The following is an 18,748-nucleotide window of genomic DNA, read 5'->3' as shown; positions in this document are numbered from 1 at the left end:
ACTCAAGAGCACAATTTGTATTTTATCCCAGAGACGAGCAATTAATATGATTCCAAACGCGAGCCCTCCAAATTAGCCTGATTCTGATCCCAGACACAAGCCACCTAATTAAATATGTTTCGATCCTGGACGAGCCCCTAATTTAAAAATATGATATGACTGCGCAGGACAAAGCCCCCAATTAAAATACATGATTCTGATCACGGTGGAAGTAACACATTGTCAATTCAGTCCCGTCGCTCCACAGGTTGCAGCATATTTCTTTAAGCTTTCCAAATTGGGAAAAAAGGTTTTTCAAAGATAGGAATTTAGCAGTTCAGCTGTTGTAGCATTAACTGTCCCTTCAGTGATGAACAGAGCAATACCGATACTTTGACAAGAAAGAAAAGCTTTTCTTATTTTTCTTAAGGAATTAATTCGGCTTGTTGCTTTGTCAAATCTTCTTGAGAGAGCGAAATCAAACTGCCTCTTCATTCAGTTGCTGAGACAGTTTCTCACCAAACCAGTCTGTGCCAGCTACTTTTCAAAAGTCAATTTGCAACATTGAATCACGTGACCTCTCTCTTGCTACTGTTGCGTGGCAACCAGAATGAACTCTGACAGACTCAGTCTCTGGAACTTTTTGTTTTAAAAATGCAATGATCTTTTTACAGTCTTAAAGGCGCATGCAATATTTCTGAGGAGAGAAAAAAAACAAGACCGTGACAGTATGAAGTAGTATAAATGACCCCTACCGAATTAGACCTGCCTTGTTGGTTTCTTTCACGGAGTGTATGTTGTGCTGTTTTTCAGAGCTTATTGTTTGCAATTACTTGCAGGTTGTAGGCTAGCTCTATAATTATGCTTTCTTAACCATCCATCAGGGCTAGTTGTTAAAGGAGCTTGTCCAGTTTCAATCCAATTCTTAATTTTATTAATCTTCAGAAAACGGTTGTTGCATTCATAGAACACCTTTCTGATACTTAGGGCCTCCCAAAGTGCTTCACAATAGTTGGACTTGTTTTGAAATGTAGTCACTGTTGTACTGTAAGTAAATGTGGCAGCCAATTTTCACAAAGCAAAGCATAAACAGCAATGAGAAACATGACCAGTTAACCTGTCTTTTGGTACTGTTGGTTGAAGGATAAATGTTGGTCAGCACACTGAGAGAACCCTGACTCCTCTTCAGAAAGGTTCTTTATGATCTTTTAAACCCATCTGCGTGGACAGACAGACAGGGTCTCAGTTTAACATCTCATCCAAAATCAGCACCTCAAAACTGCATCAAAATGTGAGCCTAGATTCTGTGGTCAAATCAGAGTAGGGCTTCAACCCACAACCTTTTGACTCAGGCGAGAGTACTATTACTGAGTCTTACTGACAGCTGAAGTTTCCCAAAAGGCACAGTTGCTAAAGACAATGTGTAACGGAGTCATGCAAACCAGAAAGTCTGATGTTTTAATCCATTCTGTTTTTAGTTAGCTATTCTCAGTTGGGTGGGAGTTGACATCAACACCACCAGGCTAGGACATGTACACTGATGACACCGAACTCTATGTCATCAGCACCTCTCTCAACCCCTCCACTGTGTCTGATTTGTCACACGGCTTGTCCAACATTCAGTACTGTATGACAGAAATTTTGTCCAACTAAATATTGGGAAGACCATGCTCTTCGCTCCTGACCACAAACTTGTTCCCTAGACATTGATTCTGTCCCTCTCTTTGGTTACTGTCTGAGGCTGAACAGGACTGTCACAACCTTGGTATCATATTTGACACTGAGATGAACTTCTGACCACAAATTTGCTCCATCACCAAGACTGCCTACTTCTACCTCCATAACATCGCCCGATTCTACCCCGTCTCAGTTTGTCTGCTATTGCAACCCTCACCCATGCCTTTGTTACCTCTAGACTTGACTATTCCAATACTCTCCTGACTGGCCTCAGATCTTCCAACTGCATAAACTTGAGCTCATCCAAAACTCTGCCTGTATTATAACTCACACCAACACCATTCACCCATTGCCCCTGTGCTCGTTGACCTACATTGGCATTCAGTCCAGCAATGCTCATCCTTGTTTTCAAATCCCTCCATGGCCTCAGCCCTCCCTATCTTAGTAACCTCATCCAGCCCTACAATCCTTCAAGATCTATGCACTCTTCCAATTGTGGCCCCTTGGTATCCCCAATTTTAGACCCTCCACCACTGGGGGCCATGCCTTCAATTGCCTAGGCCCCGAGCTCTGGAATTCCTTCCCTAAAACACTCTGCCACACTACTTCTCTTGTTTCCTTTAAGACACTCCTTAAAATCTAACTCTTCTCTGTCCTAATATCCCGTTTTATAGCTCGGTGTCAAATTTTGTTTGATAATACACTTGCAATATGCCTTGGGACATTTTACTATGTTAAAGGCACTATATAACTGCAAATTGTTGTTGCTAAAGCAGGGGTAAATATCAGGTTTGTTGATGTGCCTGATTGTTAACTATTGACCCCTGGAAAGTGTGCATGTCTGAATGTTGGTTGAAGACAGAAATTGCTAACCTGTGGTGCTTCTATCAAAATAGCTTTCTCACACTCACTCTCTTGAATCACATAGCCACTTGGTGAGGTACAGGAGAGAAATTCATACATATGGAATCATTGATGCCTTTTGCGGGGAGGGGGGGTTGATTGGCAGAAAGAAAATGTCCTTTTCAAATTGATCAGAACAGTGAGAATTCAGATTTGTAATCGCATCTTTGTTATACTTATTAATTTATAAGTTCTTAAAATTTATTTATAATCATATTGTGATAATCCTGGATTTCTCCTTTGGTGCATTTAAGGGATCTATTTTGTTTGACCTGATTACACATATAAATGAAAATCAGTCAGTAGATGGTTTTTGTCACTATTAACCAAATTTATACTAATGTTGCAAATTTTGTAGTACACCAACAATTCACATCTAACATTCCAAACTTTTGCAGAACGGAATGTTTTAACTACTGTTTTTGTTGCGCTGAGGGATACTGATTTGTAAATGAGGCTCTTTAGCAGCATTACCTCACATGCACTATAGGGTTATTTTCCCCACGACGAGTTGCCTTTAAAATCTGTTAAGCACGTACGTGTGCCGTGTAACATCTTGCAAATGTGCATGTTCAGTGGCATTTCATGTTTTGTAGGAAACCAGAGTTTCCAGTACATAGTATTACAATAGTGCCTCTGTTTTGTTAAATATATTTTTGAGGATTCATTTTTGAAAGATTGAAGAAATGTTAAACTTTGGGGTTTTCAAAGGGCATCACTTGACTTTGAAAAACATTCCCTGGAAATGTTTTTTTAAAAGGGTAACTGAGAGGTCTTGTGAGGAAAATGAGCCTTTCCGGGAAACCACCTGACTTCCAGCAACAACAACAAGCCTTTCTGGGAAACTACCTGACTTGCAGCTCAATAAATAACAGAGAACTTTGAATAACTGGAGAAGTTGTTTACAAAGAAGTGACAGGTCAAGACTGATGGAGGGCAAAAGGTTGACCTCCTGTTGTTGGTTTCGCTTTTGAGTTGGGTTTGATCTGCATAAAAAGGGAGAGAATTCCCGAGGAGAGAAGAGCACAAACCAGCTCAGCTTTCCAGCACCTCTCTAAAAGACCCTGAGAAGATCACTGTGTCAACTCATCTCATCTCCTGTCTTTGAAGAAAAGTCTGCTAAATTAATTCTCAACACCGCCTGAAAAGAACTGTTCTAATAGATCCCATTGACCCGTTTGTGTGTACTCGGAGGCCAGACTGTATGCCAGCTTTGTAACACAACATAACTCATCTGCTGTTTCTTTAAGAATGAGCAAGTGTTCAGCCCAAGTGGGTGTTTTTGTCTGTAATAGAGCGCTAAAAACAAAATCCTTTTTATGGTTAACCGGTGTATGTGCGAGTGTGAGGGACGAAGGTAAAATGGGAACTTTAATATTTCAATCTGTGTGTTTATGCTTTACTTCGTTACTGGTTAAAACTTGTTTTATAATAAACTGATCATGTTGTTGTTCATGAAAGAAAATTGGTTGGTGTGTTTTATTCTGGAATATAAATAGTGTCTATGATTGTATCGGTAAGTAGGAAAAAGTTCTAATATATATTGTGACCTGTGGAGAAAATGGAACGAGAATAAACAGTGCACTCCTCCCACCTCAGTTGTAACAATAGCCACTTGAATACAATGATCTGAAGGTGATTGGACAAGCTCTATTAAGTAGATATGCGTAGGGCAGTGTCAATACAAAAGAGCATAGAAAATAGGAGCAGGAGGAGGCCATAAGGCTCCTTGATCATGCTCTGTCATTCAGGAAAATCATGGCTGATCTTTTCCATCAATTCCACTTTGCCACCCTATTCCCATATCCCCTGACTCCCGTAGTGTCCAAAATTCAATCAATCTCAGTCTTGAATATACTCAACACCTGAGCATCCACAGCTCTCTGGGATAGAGAATTCCAAAGATTCAATCCATTAACATACATATCATGATATTCACAACCATGAACATACTTACCATATGCATTCTTTTCTGGGGTGTTGTGACAGCTGCAGTGCTGGAGACACCATGCTGCTGACTACCTATTAGCTGAGCTTCGCTAAAGATGAAGTAGCTAAATAGGACCACTGAATTTAATGCTGTTGCTGTAAAGTTTGCTGTGAAAATTCAAATATAGTGAGCACCCGACTTGCCTATTGCTTTGTGTGACAACCGAGGTTGGAAAAAAGCACTGTCTTCTTTAGTTCCACTACTCCACTGGTCACAACGTATGTTTAAATGTTTTATCCAGTTACTGATATGGCCAGTTATATACTTTATCTATATTAGTTTCAGAATGAACAAAATCTGCCAACCAGGTTTCTTTAAACAACAACAACAAAATTATTGATTTATTATAAAACAAGTATAATTCAATAAAGATGCAAAGCTTATTAACACACAGTTTGAAATATGAAAGTATAAATTTATACCCTTCTAAAATAACCTAACATACACGCATGCGCACACACCGGTTAAAGAAAACAAAAATGCAAAAAACTGGCTCTGCAGAGATCAACTTTTAAAAAAATACTTTGGCCAAGTTATTGTCAATTCTTGAAGAAAACGGATAAGATATGGAATGTTCCAGATGGCCTTTGGTCGTGCGTTCAGGTTCGCATGGACAGCTGTCACTGGGGTCTTTCCTGAGCAGTTCTGTTCAGGAGGTATCGAGGAGTAGTCTTGTAGTCTTTTCGGGAGAATTGCGGCATTAGTGGTTTCAGCTGTCACACTGGATTCTCAGAAGATTTTCCAAAACAGGTGGAAAAGGATGAGTTAGGTAGCTTCTCTCTTAGGCTACATACCAACTAAGCATTCAAATAGTCCAAGCCAAAACTCCTGACAACCATAAACCTAGACATGTGAATTCTCTGTAAACAACTCCCATAGCCAGCAAGGCTCCTTATGTTTATTTTAGCACTTCAAATCCAAAGCTTCCTTCCAGTAACCCTTTAAAAAAAAACAAATCCAGGCGGCATCTCGGTCTTTCAAATTTTCACAATCTTTTAAACACGAGTCCTCAAAAATATTAATAATGGAAGCACCTTCATGACATTTGATATTGCATTCATCTCTTGGAAATATGGAGAATGTTACCTCTTGTGCTGCTTCTTGATTCAGCTTTGCTTATGCATTTATGAATGACACCAATGGGACTGATTTTCCTTGTCCGAGTGCCCAAAGTGTGCCAATTGGCAGCACATGGCAATCTGGAAATTTGGGCAGAGACCTGCAATGCTGTGTCTCTTCTCCCATAGCCCTGTCCCCAAACTGTGCCCGCATTATCTAATTTTGTCACTCCTGTGATGTCAAATTGACCTGCAAAACCCATTTCCTTTGTTAATGGCAGGCATAGGTCGATTGGTACTTGGGCACTTGAATACAGAGTGGTTCTGAGAGTTACATTTACAAAGGCAGAGAAAGGTACAGCAGTATTTGGACACAGATCTGGTATTTGGAGTTGTCCAGTTTTGACGAACATCCAGCTTTGGAAACATCTCTGAGTTCTGGGAGCTACTTTATAAGCTGCGAGGATGGACTGCCTTTTGTAATAGCTCTCAATATGTGTTACCTGGAAGAAATGGATGAGGATGAACAGAAGGCCTGCAGGATACACGGAAGATGAGGCAGCACCAGAGGAAAATCGTAACAAACTTGAGCTGCAGTAAAGTCTTCGGCTTCTTCATCGCCTGCCTGCTTGCCCCAACACTTAGCTGGCGGGAGTCAAGAGCGGCGGTAGCAGTGGCAGACATGCAAGGAACCAACTACCAGAGAGAGTATAAATCCAGATCCAGGCTCAGGGCCTTCACTTACCTGGAGGGAGTCGGCAGCGGTGGACCTGCAAGGAACCAACTCCCTCTACATTTGGAAAAAAAAAACGAAATCGAACCGTGACATCGCAGGAATGCGGTGAGTTGATTGGCTGGTGAGTATTTGCTGCTTAGGGACTGAGTCTTAACTGGATGTTTAAAAACATTAAAAATATTAAGTGTTAATAACAAGTAGCTGGTGAGTCTTATCTTTTATTTTTAAATAAGGTTTATTACTATTGGTTAGGTTATTACTACTACTGGTAACCGTTTAGTATTAGTAGGGTATATTAATAGTGATAAGGTATATTAGTATTGGTTAAGTTTAGTATGAGCAGTAGTCAGGTTATTACTATTGGTAAGGTGTGTTACTATTGGTAGGGTTATTAGTATTAGCAGCAAGTTTTATTAATAGGGTTTAGTTGTAATACCAAGGTTACTATCTATAGATAGAGGAATGGCAGGGCTGCTCCAACCTCTGGAGTGCACATCCTGTGCTACGTGGGAACTCCAGGATACCTCTCTGGTCGTGGATAATCATATGTGCAGGAAGTGTCGTCAGTTGCAGCAGCTTGAGCTCCATGTTTCGGAACTTGAGTAGCAGCTGGTGACACTGCGGTGCATTCGTGAGGATGAGAGCTTTGTGGATAGCACGTTTATAGATGTGGTTACCCCACAGCTTAAGAGTATACAGGGAGAGAGGGAATGGGTGACTGCCAGACAGTCAAGAAGAAACAGGTAGGTAGTGCAGGAGACTCTTGAGTGCGTCTCACTCTCCAACAGGTATTCAGTTCTGAATACTGAGGAAAGTGATGGTTCATCTGAGCCAAGGCCATAGCACCACAGGTGGCTCAGCTGCACAGGGGGGCACAAGGAAGACTGGAAGAGCGATAGTGATAGGAGATTCGGTAGTTTGGGGAACAGACAGATGTTTCTGTGACCTTAGACGTGAATCCAGGATGGTTTGTTGCCTCCCTGGTGTCAGGGTCAAGGATGTCACTGAGTGGCTGCAGAGCATCCTGCGAGGGGAGTGTGAACAGCCAACAGTCGTGGTCCACATTGGTACCAATGACTAGGTAAAAAGAGGGATGTGGTCCTGCAGAAAGGTTTACTATGCTAGGTAGAAATTAGCAAGCAGGACTTCAAAAGTAGTAATCTCCAGATTGCTCCTAGTGCCACATGCAAGTGAGTACAGGAATGGAAGGATAAGACAGATGAATGTGTGGCTGGAAGAATGGTGCAGGAGGGAGGGCTTTAGATCCTTGGGACATTGAGACCGGCTCTGGGGGAGATTGGGGCCTGTACAGGCTGGACGATTTGCACCTGAACAGAGCCAGGACTGAGTTTCTTGTGGAACGTTTCATTAGTGTTGTTGGGGAGGGTTTAAGCTAGTTTGGCAGGGGCACAGGGACCTAAGGGTAGACGCAGTTGGGACAAAATCAGAAATGAAAAGGGAAGGCAGAAAATTAGCAGATGAGTCTGGAACGCAGTGGAAACAAAAGTTAGAAAATAAAGTTAGTGCTAAAGGGTATGTTCTTCAGTGCAAAGGGTATAGCAAATAAACCAGACGAGCTGAGGGCACAGACAGAGACGTGGCAGTATGATATCATAGCTATTACAGAAACATTGCTTAGGGAGGGACAGGCAGCTCAACGTTCCTGGTTACAGAGTTTTCAGACGCGATAGAGAGGGGGATAAAAATGGGGGGGGGGGTTTGCGATTTTGGTCACAGAAACAATTACAGCTGTGAGGAGGGATGATTGGTTAGAATGTTCATCAATTGAGGCCATATGGATTGAACTAAGGAACAAACAAGAGGCAATCACACTGCTGGGAGTGTACCATAGATGCCCAAGCAGTCAGAGGGAGATAGAAGAGCTGATATGTATGCGAATCTCTGAGAAGTGCAAAAACAATGTGGCAGAGATAGGAGAGGATTTTAACTACCTCACTATTAACTGGGGTAGTTTTAATGTGAAAGGAATTGAGGGAGCAGAATTCTTGAGGTGCATTCAGGAGAACTTTTTTGGCCAGTATGTAGCGTCCAAAAAGAGAGGACGCAGTTTTTGCCTTAGTTTTAGGGCAGGTGGAAGGGGTGGCAGTGGGAGAGCAATTTGGTGGTAGTGATCATAATTCAGTCAGTTTTAACATAATTATGGAAAAGGGCAAGGATAGAACAGGAGTTAGAGTTTTCAATTGGGGCAAGGTCAATTTTACTAAGCTGAGGAGTGACTTAGCGAAAATGGACTGGAAACAGCTACTTGAAGGTAACTCCGTGTTAGAGCAGTGGGAGGCATTAAAAGGGGCGATTCAATGGGTTCTGAGTAAAAAAGGGTAAGACAGCCCAATATAAAGCTCCCTGGATGGCGAGCTTACAGGGTAAGATAAGGCAGAAAAGGAAAGTTCTTGTCCACACCGCGAACTCTGCTACAGAAAGCCGAGAGGAGTACACAAAGTGGAGGGATGAAATCAAAAAGGAAATTAGAAAAGCAAAGAGAGGGCATGAAAGGATATTGGCAAGCAAAATCGAGGTGAACCCAAAGCTGTTTTCTCAGTACATTAAGAGTAAGAGAATAACTAAGGAAAGAGTAGAGCCCACAGCAGACCAAAAAGATGACCTATGTGTAGGGGCGGAAGATGTTGGTATGGTTCTTAATGAATACTTTGCGTCTGTCTTCACAAAAGAGGGGGATGATGCAGATAATGCAGTTAAGGAAGAGGGGTATGAAGTATTAGATGTGATAAACCTAGGGAGAGAGGAAGTATGAATGGGATTAGCATCCTTGAAAGTGGATAAATCATTGAGGCCGCATGAAATGTACCCCAGGCTATTAAAAGAAGCCAGGAAGGAAAGAGCGGAGGGTCAGTCCATCATTTTGCAGTCCTCATTGGATACGGTGCCGAAGGATTGGAGGGCTGCTAATATTGCATCTTTGTTTAAAAAAGGAGTGAGAGATAGACCAAATAATTGCAGGGCAGTCAGTCTAACCTCAGTAGTGGGCTAATTATTGGAATCAATTCTGAGTGACAGGATAAACTGTTCCTTAGAAGGGCACGGATTAATCAAGGATAGTCAGCATGATTTGTTAAGGAAAGATCTTGTCTGACTAACTTGATTGAATATTTTGAAGAAGTAACAAGGAGGATTGATGAGGGTCGTGCAATTGAGGTGGTCTACATGGATTTCAGCAAGGCTTTTGACAAGGTCACACATAGCAGACTGGTTAAAAGCCCATGGGATCCAGGGGAATGTAGCAAGCTGGATCCAAAATTGGCTCAGTGGCAGGAAACAAAAGATAATGGTAGTCGGTTGATTTTGTGACCAGATGGCTGTTTCCAGTGGCATTTCTCAGGGCTCATGACTTGGTCCCCTGCTTTGGTGGTAAATGTAGGGGGTACGATCAAGAAGTTTGCAGAAGACACAAAAATTGACCGTGTGGTTCATAGCGAGGAGGATAGCTATAGACTGCAGGAAGATATCGATGGACTGGTCAGGTGGGCAGAAAAATGGCAAATGGAATTCAACCCAGAGAAATGTGAGGTGATGCATTTGGGGAGTTCAAATAAGGCAAAGCAATACAAGATTAATGGGAGAATACTGAGAGGTGTAGAGAAAGTGAGGGACCTTGGAGTGAATGTCCACAGATCCCTGAAGGTAGCAGGACAGGTCGATAAGGTAGTTATGAAGGCAGTGAAATCCTGTCCTTTATTAGCCGAGGTATAGAATATAAGAGCAGGGAGGTTAGGCTGGAACTGTATAAATCATTCTGGTCACCTCATTACAGAAAGGATGTAATTGCACTAGAGAGGGTACAGAGGAGATTTACAAGAATGTTGGCAGGACTGGTAAAATGCAGCTATGAGGAAAGATTGAATAGGCTGGGGTTGTTCTCCTTGAAACAGAGAAGGTTGAGGGGAGATCTGATTGAAATGTACAAAATTGTGAGGAGCCTGGATAGAGTAGATGTGAAGGGCCTATTTACCTTAGCAGAGAGGTCAGTGACTAGGTGGCATAGGTTTAAAGTGATTGGTAGGAAGATTAGAGGGAAGATGAGGAAATATCTTTTCACCCAGAGGTTGGTGGGGGTCTGGAACTCTCTGCCTGAAAGTGTATTTGAGGCAGAAACCCTTAACTCATTTAAAAGGTGTCTGGATATGCACCTGAAGTGCTGTAACCTAGAGGGCTACGGACCAAATGCTGGAAGGTGGAATTAGGCTGGGTGGCTCGTTTCTCGGCTGGCACAGACACAATGGGCCCAGTGGCCTCTTTCAGTGCCGTAAATCTTCTGCGATTTTATGATTTCAGCCCTTATTGAACTGTTGCTGGTCAGTTCTGGTGGTTGTTATCTCTCTAGCTATGTGCTGTTCTCTCCTGCAGAGACAACTACTGAGGAATTAAGGCCTAGTGGTCCACCTAATGATGCAAAGTAATATTGCTAAGGATTATCAGACTGAGGTTGAATCATGCAGCTGCAGTTAAAGGATTGTGTCAGTATGTTTTCCTTATCCATTCTTGTCAAAGTGGGTGACAAGTGTCAGAAGAGGCTATAAGGTGCACAGTGGTTTCTGATGAATTAGAGAAGGAAATTAAAGTTTAGGAGGGGACTGATAATGGGATTGCCAGATAGCTTACATATTTCATTATGGATGATGCATGAGGCTTTCCTTTCCCTTCCTGATCAGATCATTGAATTCCTTCCTGCAGTGGAGCATGGCCTTGTGGACAGTACTCCTAGCATTAATAGCTTTTACTGCTCTCTGCTCTGCTTTGTGGGCCACTGAGAACTGTGTGACCATGGCCTAGAAAGAAAATCTCTTTCCTCTGCTCCACCTTTTTCAACAATTGTTCAGTGGTTTAGTTGCCAGAGTAGGATTCCTTGATTCATCCAGCCTTTCTCACGGTCATTTAAGCCTTCTTTATAGTGGGAGGAAAATTCTCTGAATGCAACACCAAACTAAGAAAATCTGCCAGTAAAATTGTCTCAAATTAGTCTAGGATGGTTTGGCAGCTACAATAGTGGTATTTTGTAGTTATTTAATAATTAAATGGTTGTGTTAAAAGGCAATCACAGGGCAGTAGTCATTCTTTCAGAAATGATGCACTTTGTTCTATTGGCCATTGTTGTGTCTTTTTGCAGTTCCCTGACTCAGAACAGTGAAATACCTGAGGAGCAGAATCAAGAACTCTTACAGGAGTCTGAAGCTACAGGAACTGGTAGAGTTGACCTTATTTTTATTCACATGAGTGGAGAATATCTGAGAATAATTGGTACCAAAGGCTTTCAACTTAGAATTTTTATGTTATTGATTTCAGTATTTCAATCCTGACCGTCCTGCAGAACTTTAGGCGCATATATGCAACCTTAGTGCCACTTGATAAGAAGATGGCCTAACCTATTTTGTACAGTCAGGAAGAGGGGAGATGGTGGTATAGTGGTAATGCCACTGAACTAGTAATCTAGCGGCCCAGGCTAATGCCCTGGGGACACAGGTTCAAATCCAATTCAATTAATTAATAAAAATGTGGAATTGAAAGCTTGTGTCAGTAATGGTGCCATGAAGCTATTATCGATTGTCATAAAAACCCATATGGATCACTAATGGCCTTTAGAGAAGGAAATCTGCAGTCTTTAACTGGTCTGGCCTACTCTTAACTGCCCTCTGAAGTAGCCTAGCAAGGCATTCAGTTGTCAAGGGTAATTCGGGATGGACAACAATTGCTGGCCTTGTCAGCGACACCCACATCCCACGAAAACATTTTTTTAAAAGGAATGCACTGTGCGTTGCATCTCAGCTGGGATCTCATGTTCTACCACTCAATGACACAACACATTAGTTACCTAAACCACTTATTTCCCTTAACATACTCATGAAGCACATTGGCCCATAAATCATATCAGATCATTAAGCATATCAGAAACAACATGCTATAGTCAACATCGTGTGAACCAGTATGCTTTAAACCACTACAGTTTGAGAAAGCCAGTTGGTTACTAATGGAGGTAGCGCGTAGCCATTCTGCTCAGCGAGAGGCAATTACCTGCACATTCATCTCATAGCGAGCAGTTTTATTCTCATTAAGGAGTGTGATGAACTCTGTTAACACAAAACTGAAAAACCATACATCTCTCTCAGTAAAAACAGAAAAGACAGGTTACAAAAGACACCAGCGAAATAATTAAGGAAGCAGCAATTAAAAGGATTCTGGCTTTAAACTTGTTTCAAACTCTAATTAAATTGCAAACATAACTCATTTTTAAGTGTCAAGTGGTGCACCAGTAGAGCTCAATTGTATCTCTCTACCACAGATTCTTTCCCAATTAGCGGCACAAGCAGTCTAAACTGGAATATCTGCTTTGTAGAAAAGATGTCTGAAGAAGAACTGGTCTGAGATAATCTAATAGACCTTGGTTAGACTGTATAGTTGGAACAAGTCAATGTAGAGAGTAGGCTTAATACATTTAATACTGAACTTCGCACTTATATTCAAGCCAGTACTTTGCTGCAACACCCCTTCATCTACTCATGGAAAGTATAGTAGCAAGGCCAGAAACTTATCATGAATTCAGGAGAATAAAGTTATCAACAGGAAAAAACCCCAGAAGATTTATGGCACAGAAGGAGCAAAGGTTGCATTTTAACTTCCATTATTGTTACAGCTAAAGCAGCCACTGCTTATGGTCGAATCACCTTCCCTTCTTGCCGTTCTGATGAAAGGTCACAGACCTGAAATGTTAACTCTCTCTCTCTCCACAGATGCTGTCAGATGTACTGAGTATTTCCAGAATTTTCTGCTTTTATTTCAGATTTCCAATATCGGCAATATTTTGCTTTTGCTCCTTTCTTGCTGATTTGTCAGTTATGATTTGCACATGAAATGATTTGTCATCGTTGGCGTGTTTTTAGGATGATGAATACTTAGTAGGTGAAAATATAACTAGTCTGATTAACCTCGGCTTTACATAGGAGTGAGATTTAATTCCATAGCAGCAATTTTAAATTTTATAGCAGAAACAATGATCTTGTTTCTTTAAAACTAGCAGTAAAACAATATTTCTGTCACCCTTTTATGAATTGTTACGACCTAGACTGGAGGAGTGCACTATGTTTCTCTAGTTCCACTTCTCCATGGGTCACAACATATATTTGAAAGTTTTACCAAGTTACCGATACGGCCAATTATATAATCTTTTTTGTATTTCAGAATAAAATCCACCAACCAGGTTTCTTCAATAAACAACAAAATTATTACTTTATTATACAGAAAGACTTATTCTATAAAGATGCAAGGCATTAATACGCAGGTTGAAGTATGGAAGTCCCCTTCTAAATTAGCCCAACACACATGCGCGCACACACCGGTTTAAGAAAAAATAAAGAAGATTTCTCTGCCGAGATCTCTTTACAAAAAGACAAAAAAAATACTTTGGCCAAATACTTGCTAATTCTTGAAGGGGGAAAGGAGAAAATATGTGATGTTCCCCGCTGGCCCTTTTGAGTCTGACATCCAGATACTCATTGACGGCTGTCACTGGAATCTTTTTTGGAGCAGTTCTCTTCAGGCGACATCGAGGATAAGTCTGGCAGGCTTTTCAGGAGAAATGTGGTAACAATTTCTCCAGTCCACGCACTGGATTCTCAAGGTTTCTCAAAGCAGTGGAAAAGAATGAGCTGATGGCTTCTCTGTTAGCGGGCTGACACCCAACTGACTCTAAACAATATCCAAAACAAAACCAACTCTTGAGCACCATAAATCTTGATATGTCACTTCTGTGTAAACAACTCCTTTAGTCACCAAGGTTCTTATTGTTTACTTAGCTTAAGGCATGTCATCCAGTAAAGGGTTGTTTTTAAACAAAATTTCAAGTCCTTCGAGTGACCTTTTAAAAAAAAAACAAAGTCCAGCATCTATGGAATATCTTCAGTCTTTCAAATGAATCCATTTCGACAATTTTAAAACATGAGTCCTCAAAAAAATTTTTAAAATGGAAGCACTTTCATAACAGAGTCAAGATATATTTATTAGAAAAATTTTTTCAGTGGGGTCACTTGTTAATGTAACCCATTTGTTGTTATAATAAAGAAGTATATTTTCATCACTGTATGGGCAGTAATCTGATAAAAGTAGATTGCCTGCCCATTATAGAGATCATCCAATTTTCATTCCATTGAATTCTGAACGGCTGGACAGGCAATCCGCTCTGCCATATTACCACCTATACAATGAGGATGAAAATTTACCCCATGGTGTTTTTAATTCGCTGACAAGTGACGATACGAAAATGTAGCATGATTTCGATATCATTCTCAAACATCATGTTATCTTTTGCAACCTTGTTCCTTTTTTCATGTAACGTGTAAATTGTGAAGAAAGTAATTATGACAAGACACAATCCTGCAGACCACCAGAAATCAATAATTCCACTAATTCATTCAAACACAAAAACAGCTTATCAACCAGAGAGATTATATAGAAGTTTTGATTTTGTAATTCATCCATAATATTTTTGAATCTCTTATCTGTCCTGATTAGTAGTCTAACTGTATCCAAGCAGATGCTTGTCACAGTATTAACAAATGCCTTATTGAGTTCGATATGATATGAATTTTACTTTCCATAGCGATGGTGGCCTTATAATTCATGAATGACAGAGTCCCAAATAAGATGCTGTCAATCTCACATGCAACTAAACATTGTATCACACCAAGCTCCAATAAGATTAAGTTGACAACAGCTGTACATTACCATCCTGGGAAATGGTTGTTCACATCCTTCCATCTACAAAAGATGATGGACACACAGCAAACAATCCATTTACGTAGGGTGTCTTCTCTTGGTGCACCTTTGTTAATGGATGTGAAGGCAAATCCTTGAGAGGCAGGTTCTGCTACAAATGCTGCATGTGAAGCTACCAAGTGACGCTGCGAGTTGTTGTTTTTGACGTTGGTGCCTGAGGTCAATTGACTGTAGCAACTGGTCATCGTGGTAGTGCACAGCAGTCCACAGATGTGTCGCCATTTCCCTCTTTCGCCAGCTTGTGACTCCCAAGTGCGATAGTCGACATTTAGGGCCTTCATGTCACACTTGCAAGCATCCTTGAAGTGCAGCTTTGGACGTTCCACTGGTCATCTGGCTCCGGCTACCTCACCATACAGAAGGTCCTTGGATATACGACCGCCTTCCATCCTGCGGACGTGTCCGATCCACCTAAGCCTCCTCTGTTTAGTGCCAACACAGTTGGAAGCTCTGCCTTTGAGAGGACTGCCACATTTGTGATTTTGTCCTGCCAGGATATACCCACAATGCACCGCAGACAGTGAAGATGGAAATTATTGAGCTTCTTTTCCTGGTAGCTGTAAATCGCCCATGTTTCACAGCCACACAGCAAGGTGCTGTGAACACAGGCCTTATAAACCATCAGCTTGGCCTTAAGAGTCAGCTTGGTGTTATCCCGTGCATGATTCGTAAGTCGGCCGAAGGTGGTAACTGCTTTCCCTATGCTTGTACTGAGCTCTGCATCAAGGGGCAGATTGTCTGCCACCATGGACCCAAGGTAGCAGAATTATATATATATTTCTCCACATGGTAATGTCCCTACTCAAGTGGTACACTTGTGCTGCACCTTTAGCAGTACTACATACCACAAATGGTTTCTGCTTCACAGAGGAATTAAACCAGACGGACCACCCGGCATCAAACAAGGCACTGGAGGCGACAACAGCAAACCCAGTCCTGTTGACCCTTCCAAATTTTCCTTACTAACATCTGGGGGCTTATGCCAAAATTGGGAGAGCTGTCCCACAGATGAGTCAAGCAACAGCCTGGCATAGTCATATTCACGGAACCATATCTTGCAGACAATGTCCAAGACACCACCATCACCATCCCAGGACAGACCCACCTGGGGTGGTGGCACAGTGGTATACAATTGGGAGGGAGTTGCCCTGGGAGTCCTCAACATTGACTCTGGACCCCATGAATTCTCATGGCATCAGGTCAAGCATGGGCATGGAAACCTCCTGCTGATTCCTACCTACTGCCCTCCTCCCCCTCAGCTAATGAATCAGTGCTTCTCCATGTTGAACACCAATTGGAAGAAGCACTGAGGGTAGCAAGGGCACAGAATGTATTCTGGGGGGTGGGGTGGGGTGGGGGGGGTGGTGGGAGACTTCAATGTCGATCACCAAGAGTGGCTAGGTAGCACGATTACTGACCTAGCTGGCCGAGTCCTAAAGGACATAGCTGCTAGACTGGGTCTGCAGTAGGTGGTGAGGGAAAAACCTACTTGATCTCGTCCTCACCAACTTACCTGTCACAGATTCATCTGTCCATGGTAGGAGTGACCACCGCACAGTCGTTGTGGAGACAAAGTCCCATCTTCACATTGCGGGTAACCGCCATCACGTTGTGTGGCACTACCACCCTCGTAAATGGGATAGATTTTGTACAGATAGAAAAATTCAAAAGTGGGCATCCATGAGGCGCTGTGGGCCATCAGCAGCAGCAGAATGTTATTCAACCACAATCTAACCTCATGGCCCGGCATATCCCCCACTCTACCGTTACCATCAAGTCGGGGGACATCCCTGGTTCAGTGAAGAGTGGAGGAGGGCAGACCAGGAGCGGCACCAGGCATAGCTAAAAATGAGGTGTCAGCCTGGTGAAGCTACAACACAGGACTACTTGCATGTCAAACAGCATCAGCAGCATGCAATAGACAGGGCTAAGCGATCCCACAACCAGCAGATCAAATCTAAGCTCTGCAATCCTGCCACATCCAGTTGTGAATAGTGGTGGACAATTAAACAACTGACAGGAGGAGGAGGCTCCACAAATATCCCCATCCTCAACAATGGGGGAGCTCAGCACATCAGTGCAAAAGACAAGGCTGAAGCATTTGCATCCATCTTCAACCAGAAGTGCCGAGTGAATGATCTATCTCAGCCTCCTCCTGAGGTCCCAGCATTACAGATGCTAGTCTTCAGCCAATCCAATTCGCTCCATGTGATATCAAGAAACGGCTGAAGGCACTGGATACTGCAAAGACTATGGGCCCTGGCAACATTCCAACAAAAGTATTGAAGACTTGTACTCCAGAACTAGCTGCACCCCTAGCCAAGCTGTTTCAGTACAGCTACAACACTGGCATCTACCCGGCAATGTGGAAAATTGCTCAGATATGTCCTGTACACACAAAGCAGGACAAATCCAACCCAGCCAGTTACCGCTGTATCAGTCTGCTCATGATCATCAGCAAAGTGATGGAAGGGGTCATCAACAGTGTTATCAAGCGGCACTTGCTCAGCAATAACTTGCTCACTGGTGCTCAGGTTGGGTTCTGCCAGGGCCAGTTAGCTTCTGACCTCATTACAGCCTTGGTCCAAACATGGACAAAAGAGCCGAACTCCAGAGCTGAGGTGAGAGTGACTGCCCTTGACATCAAGGCAGCATTTGACCGAGTATGGCATCAAGGGGCCCTAGCAAAACTGGAGTCATTGGGAATTGGGGGAAAACTCTCCGCTGGTTGAAGTCATACCTAGCACAAAGGAAGATGGTTGTGGTTGTTGGAGGTCAATCATCTCAGCTCCAGGACATCACTGCAGGAGTTCCTCAGGGTAGTGTCCTCGGCCCAACCATCTTCAGCTGCTTCATCAATAACCTTCCCTCCACCCTAAGGTCGGAAATGGGGATGTTTGCTGATGATTGCACGATGTTCAGCACCATTCGTGACTCATCAGATACTGAAGCAGCCCATGCCCAGATGCAGGAAGACTTGGACAACATCCAGGTTTAGGCTGATAAGTGACAAGTAACATTTGTGCCATACAAGTGCCAGGCAATAACCATCTCCAACAAGAGAGAATCTAACCATTTCCCCTTGATGTTCAATGGCATTACCATCGCTGAATCCCCCACTATAAACATCCTGGGGGGGTTGGGGGGGTGTCACCATTGACCAGAAACTGAACTGGACCAGCCACATAAATGCTGTGGGTACAAGAGCAGGTCAGAGGCTGGGTATTCTGCAGCGGGTAACTCACCACCTGTTTCCCCAATGCCTGTCCACCATCTACAAGGTGCAAGTCAGGAGTGTGATGGAATAATCTCCATTTGCCTGGATTGGTGCAGCTCCAACAACACTCAGGAAGCTCAACATCATCCAGGACAAAGCAATTTGGGCAGCGCAGTGGTTAGCACTGCAGCATCACAGCTCCAGCGACCCGGGTTCAGTTCTGGGTACTGTCTGTGCGGAGTTTGCAAGTTCTCCCTGTGACCGTGTGGGTTTCCGCCGGGTGCTCCGGTTTCCTCCCACAGCCAAAGACTTTCAGGTTGATAGGTAAGTTGGCCATTGTAAATTGCCCCTAGTGTAGGTAGGTGGTAGGAGAATGGTGGGGATGT

General features: G+C 42.7%; 1 protein-coding gene across 3 annotated transcripts in view; it reads left to right on the top strand.

Annotated features, from left to right (window-relative positions):
- Nucleotides 1-18,748, top strand: part of LOC137374581 (E3 ubiquitin-protein ligase DZIP3-like) — a 200,254-nt gene that overhangs the window by 91,112 nt on the left and 90,394 nt on the right. For all 3 annotated transcript variants that reach the window (XM_068040905.1, XM_068040904.1, XM_068040903.1), the window contains exon 12: nt 11,487-11,563. In XM_068040905.1, coding sequence (XP_067897006.1) covers nt 11,487-11,563 — 77 coding nt within the window. The remainder of the gene's footprint in view (nt 1-11,486; nt 11,564-18,748) is intronic.

The sequence above is a fragment of the Heterodontus francisci genome, chromosome 10 (genome assembly GCF_036365525.1).
Source record: "Heterodontus francisci isolate sHetFra1 chromosome 10, sHetFra1.hap1, whole genome shotgun sequence".
NCBI classification, from domain to species: Eukaryota; Metazoa; Chordata; class Chondrichthyes; order Heterodontiformes; family Heterodontidae; genus Heterodontus; species Heterodontus francisci.
Note: the sequence above shows the minus strand (reverse complement) of the source record. Positions and strands in the feature narration are given on the sequence as shown.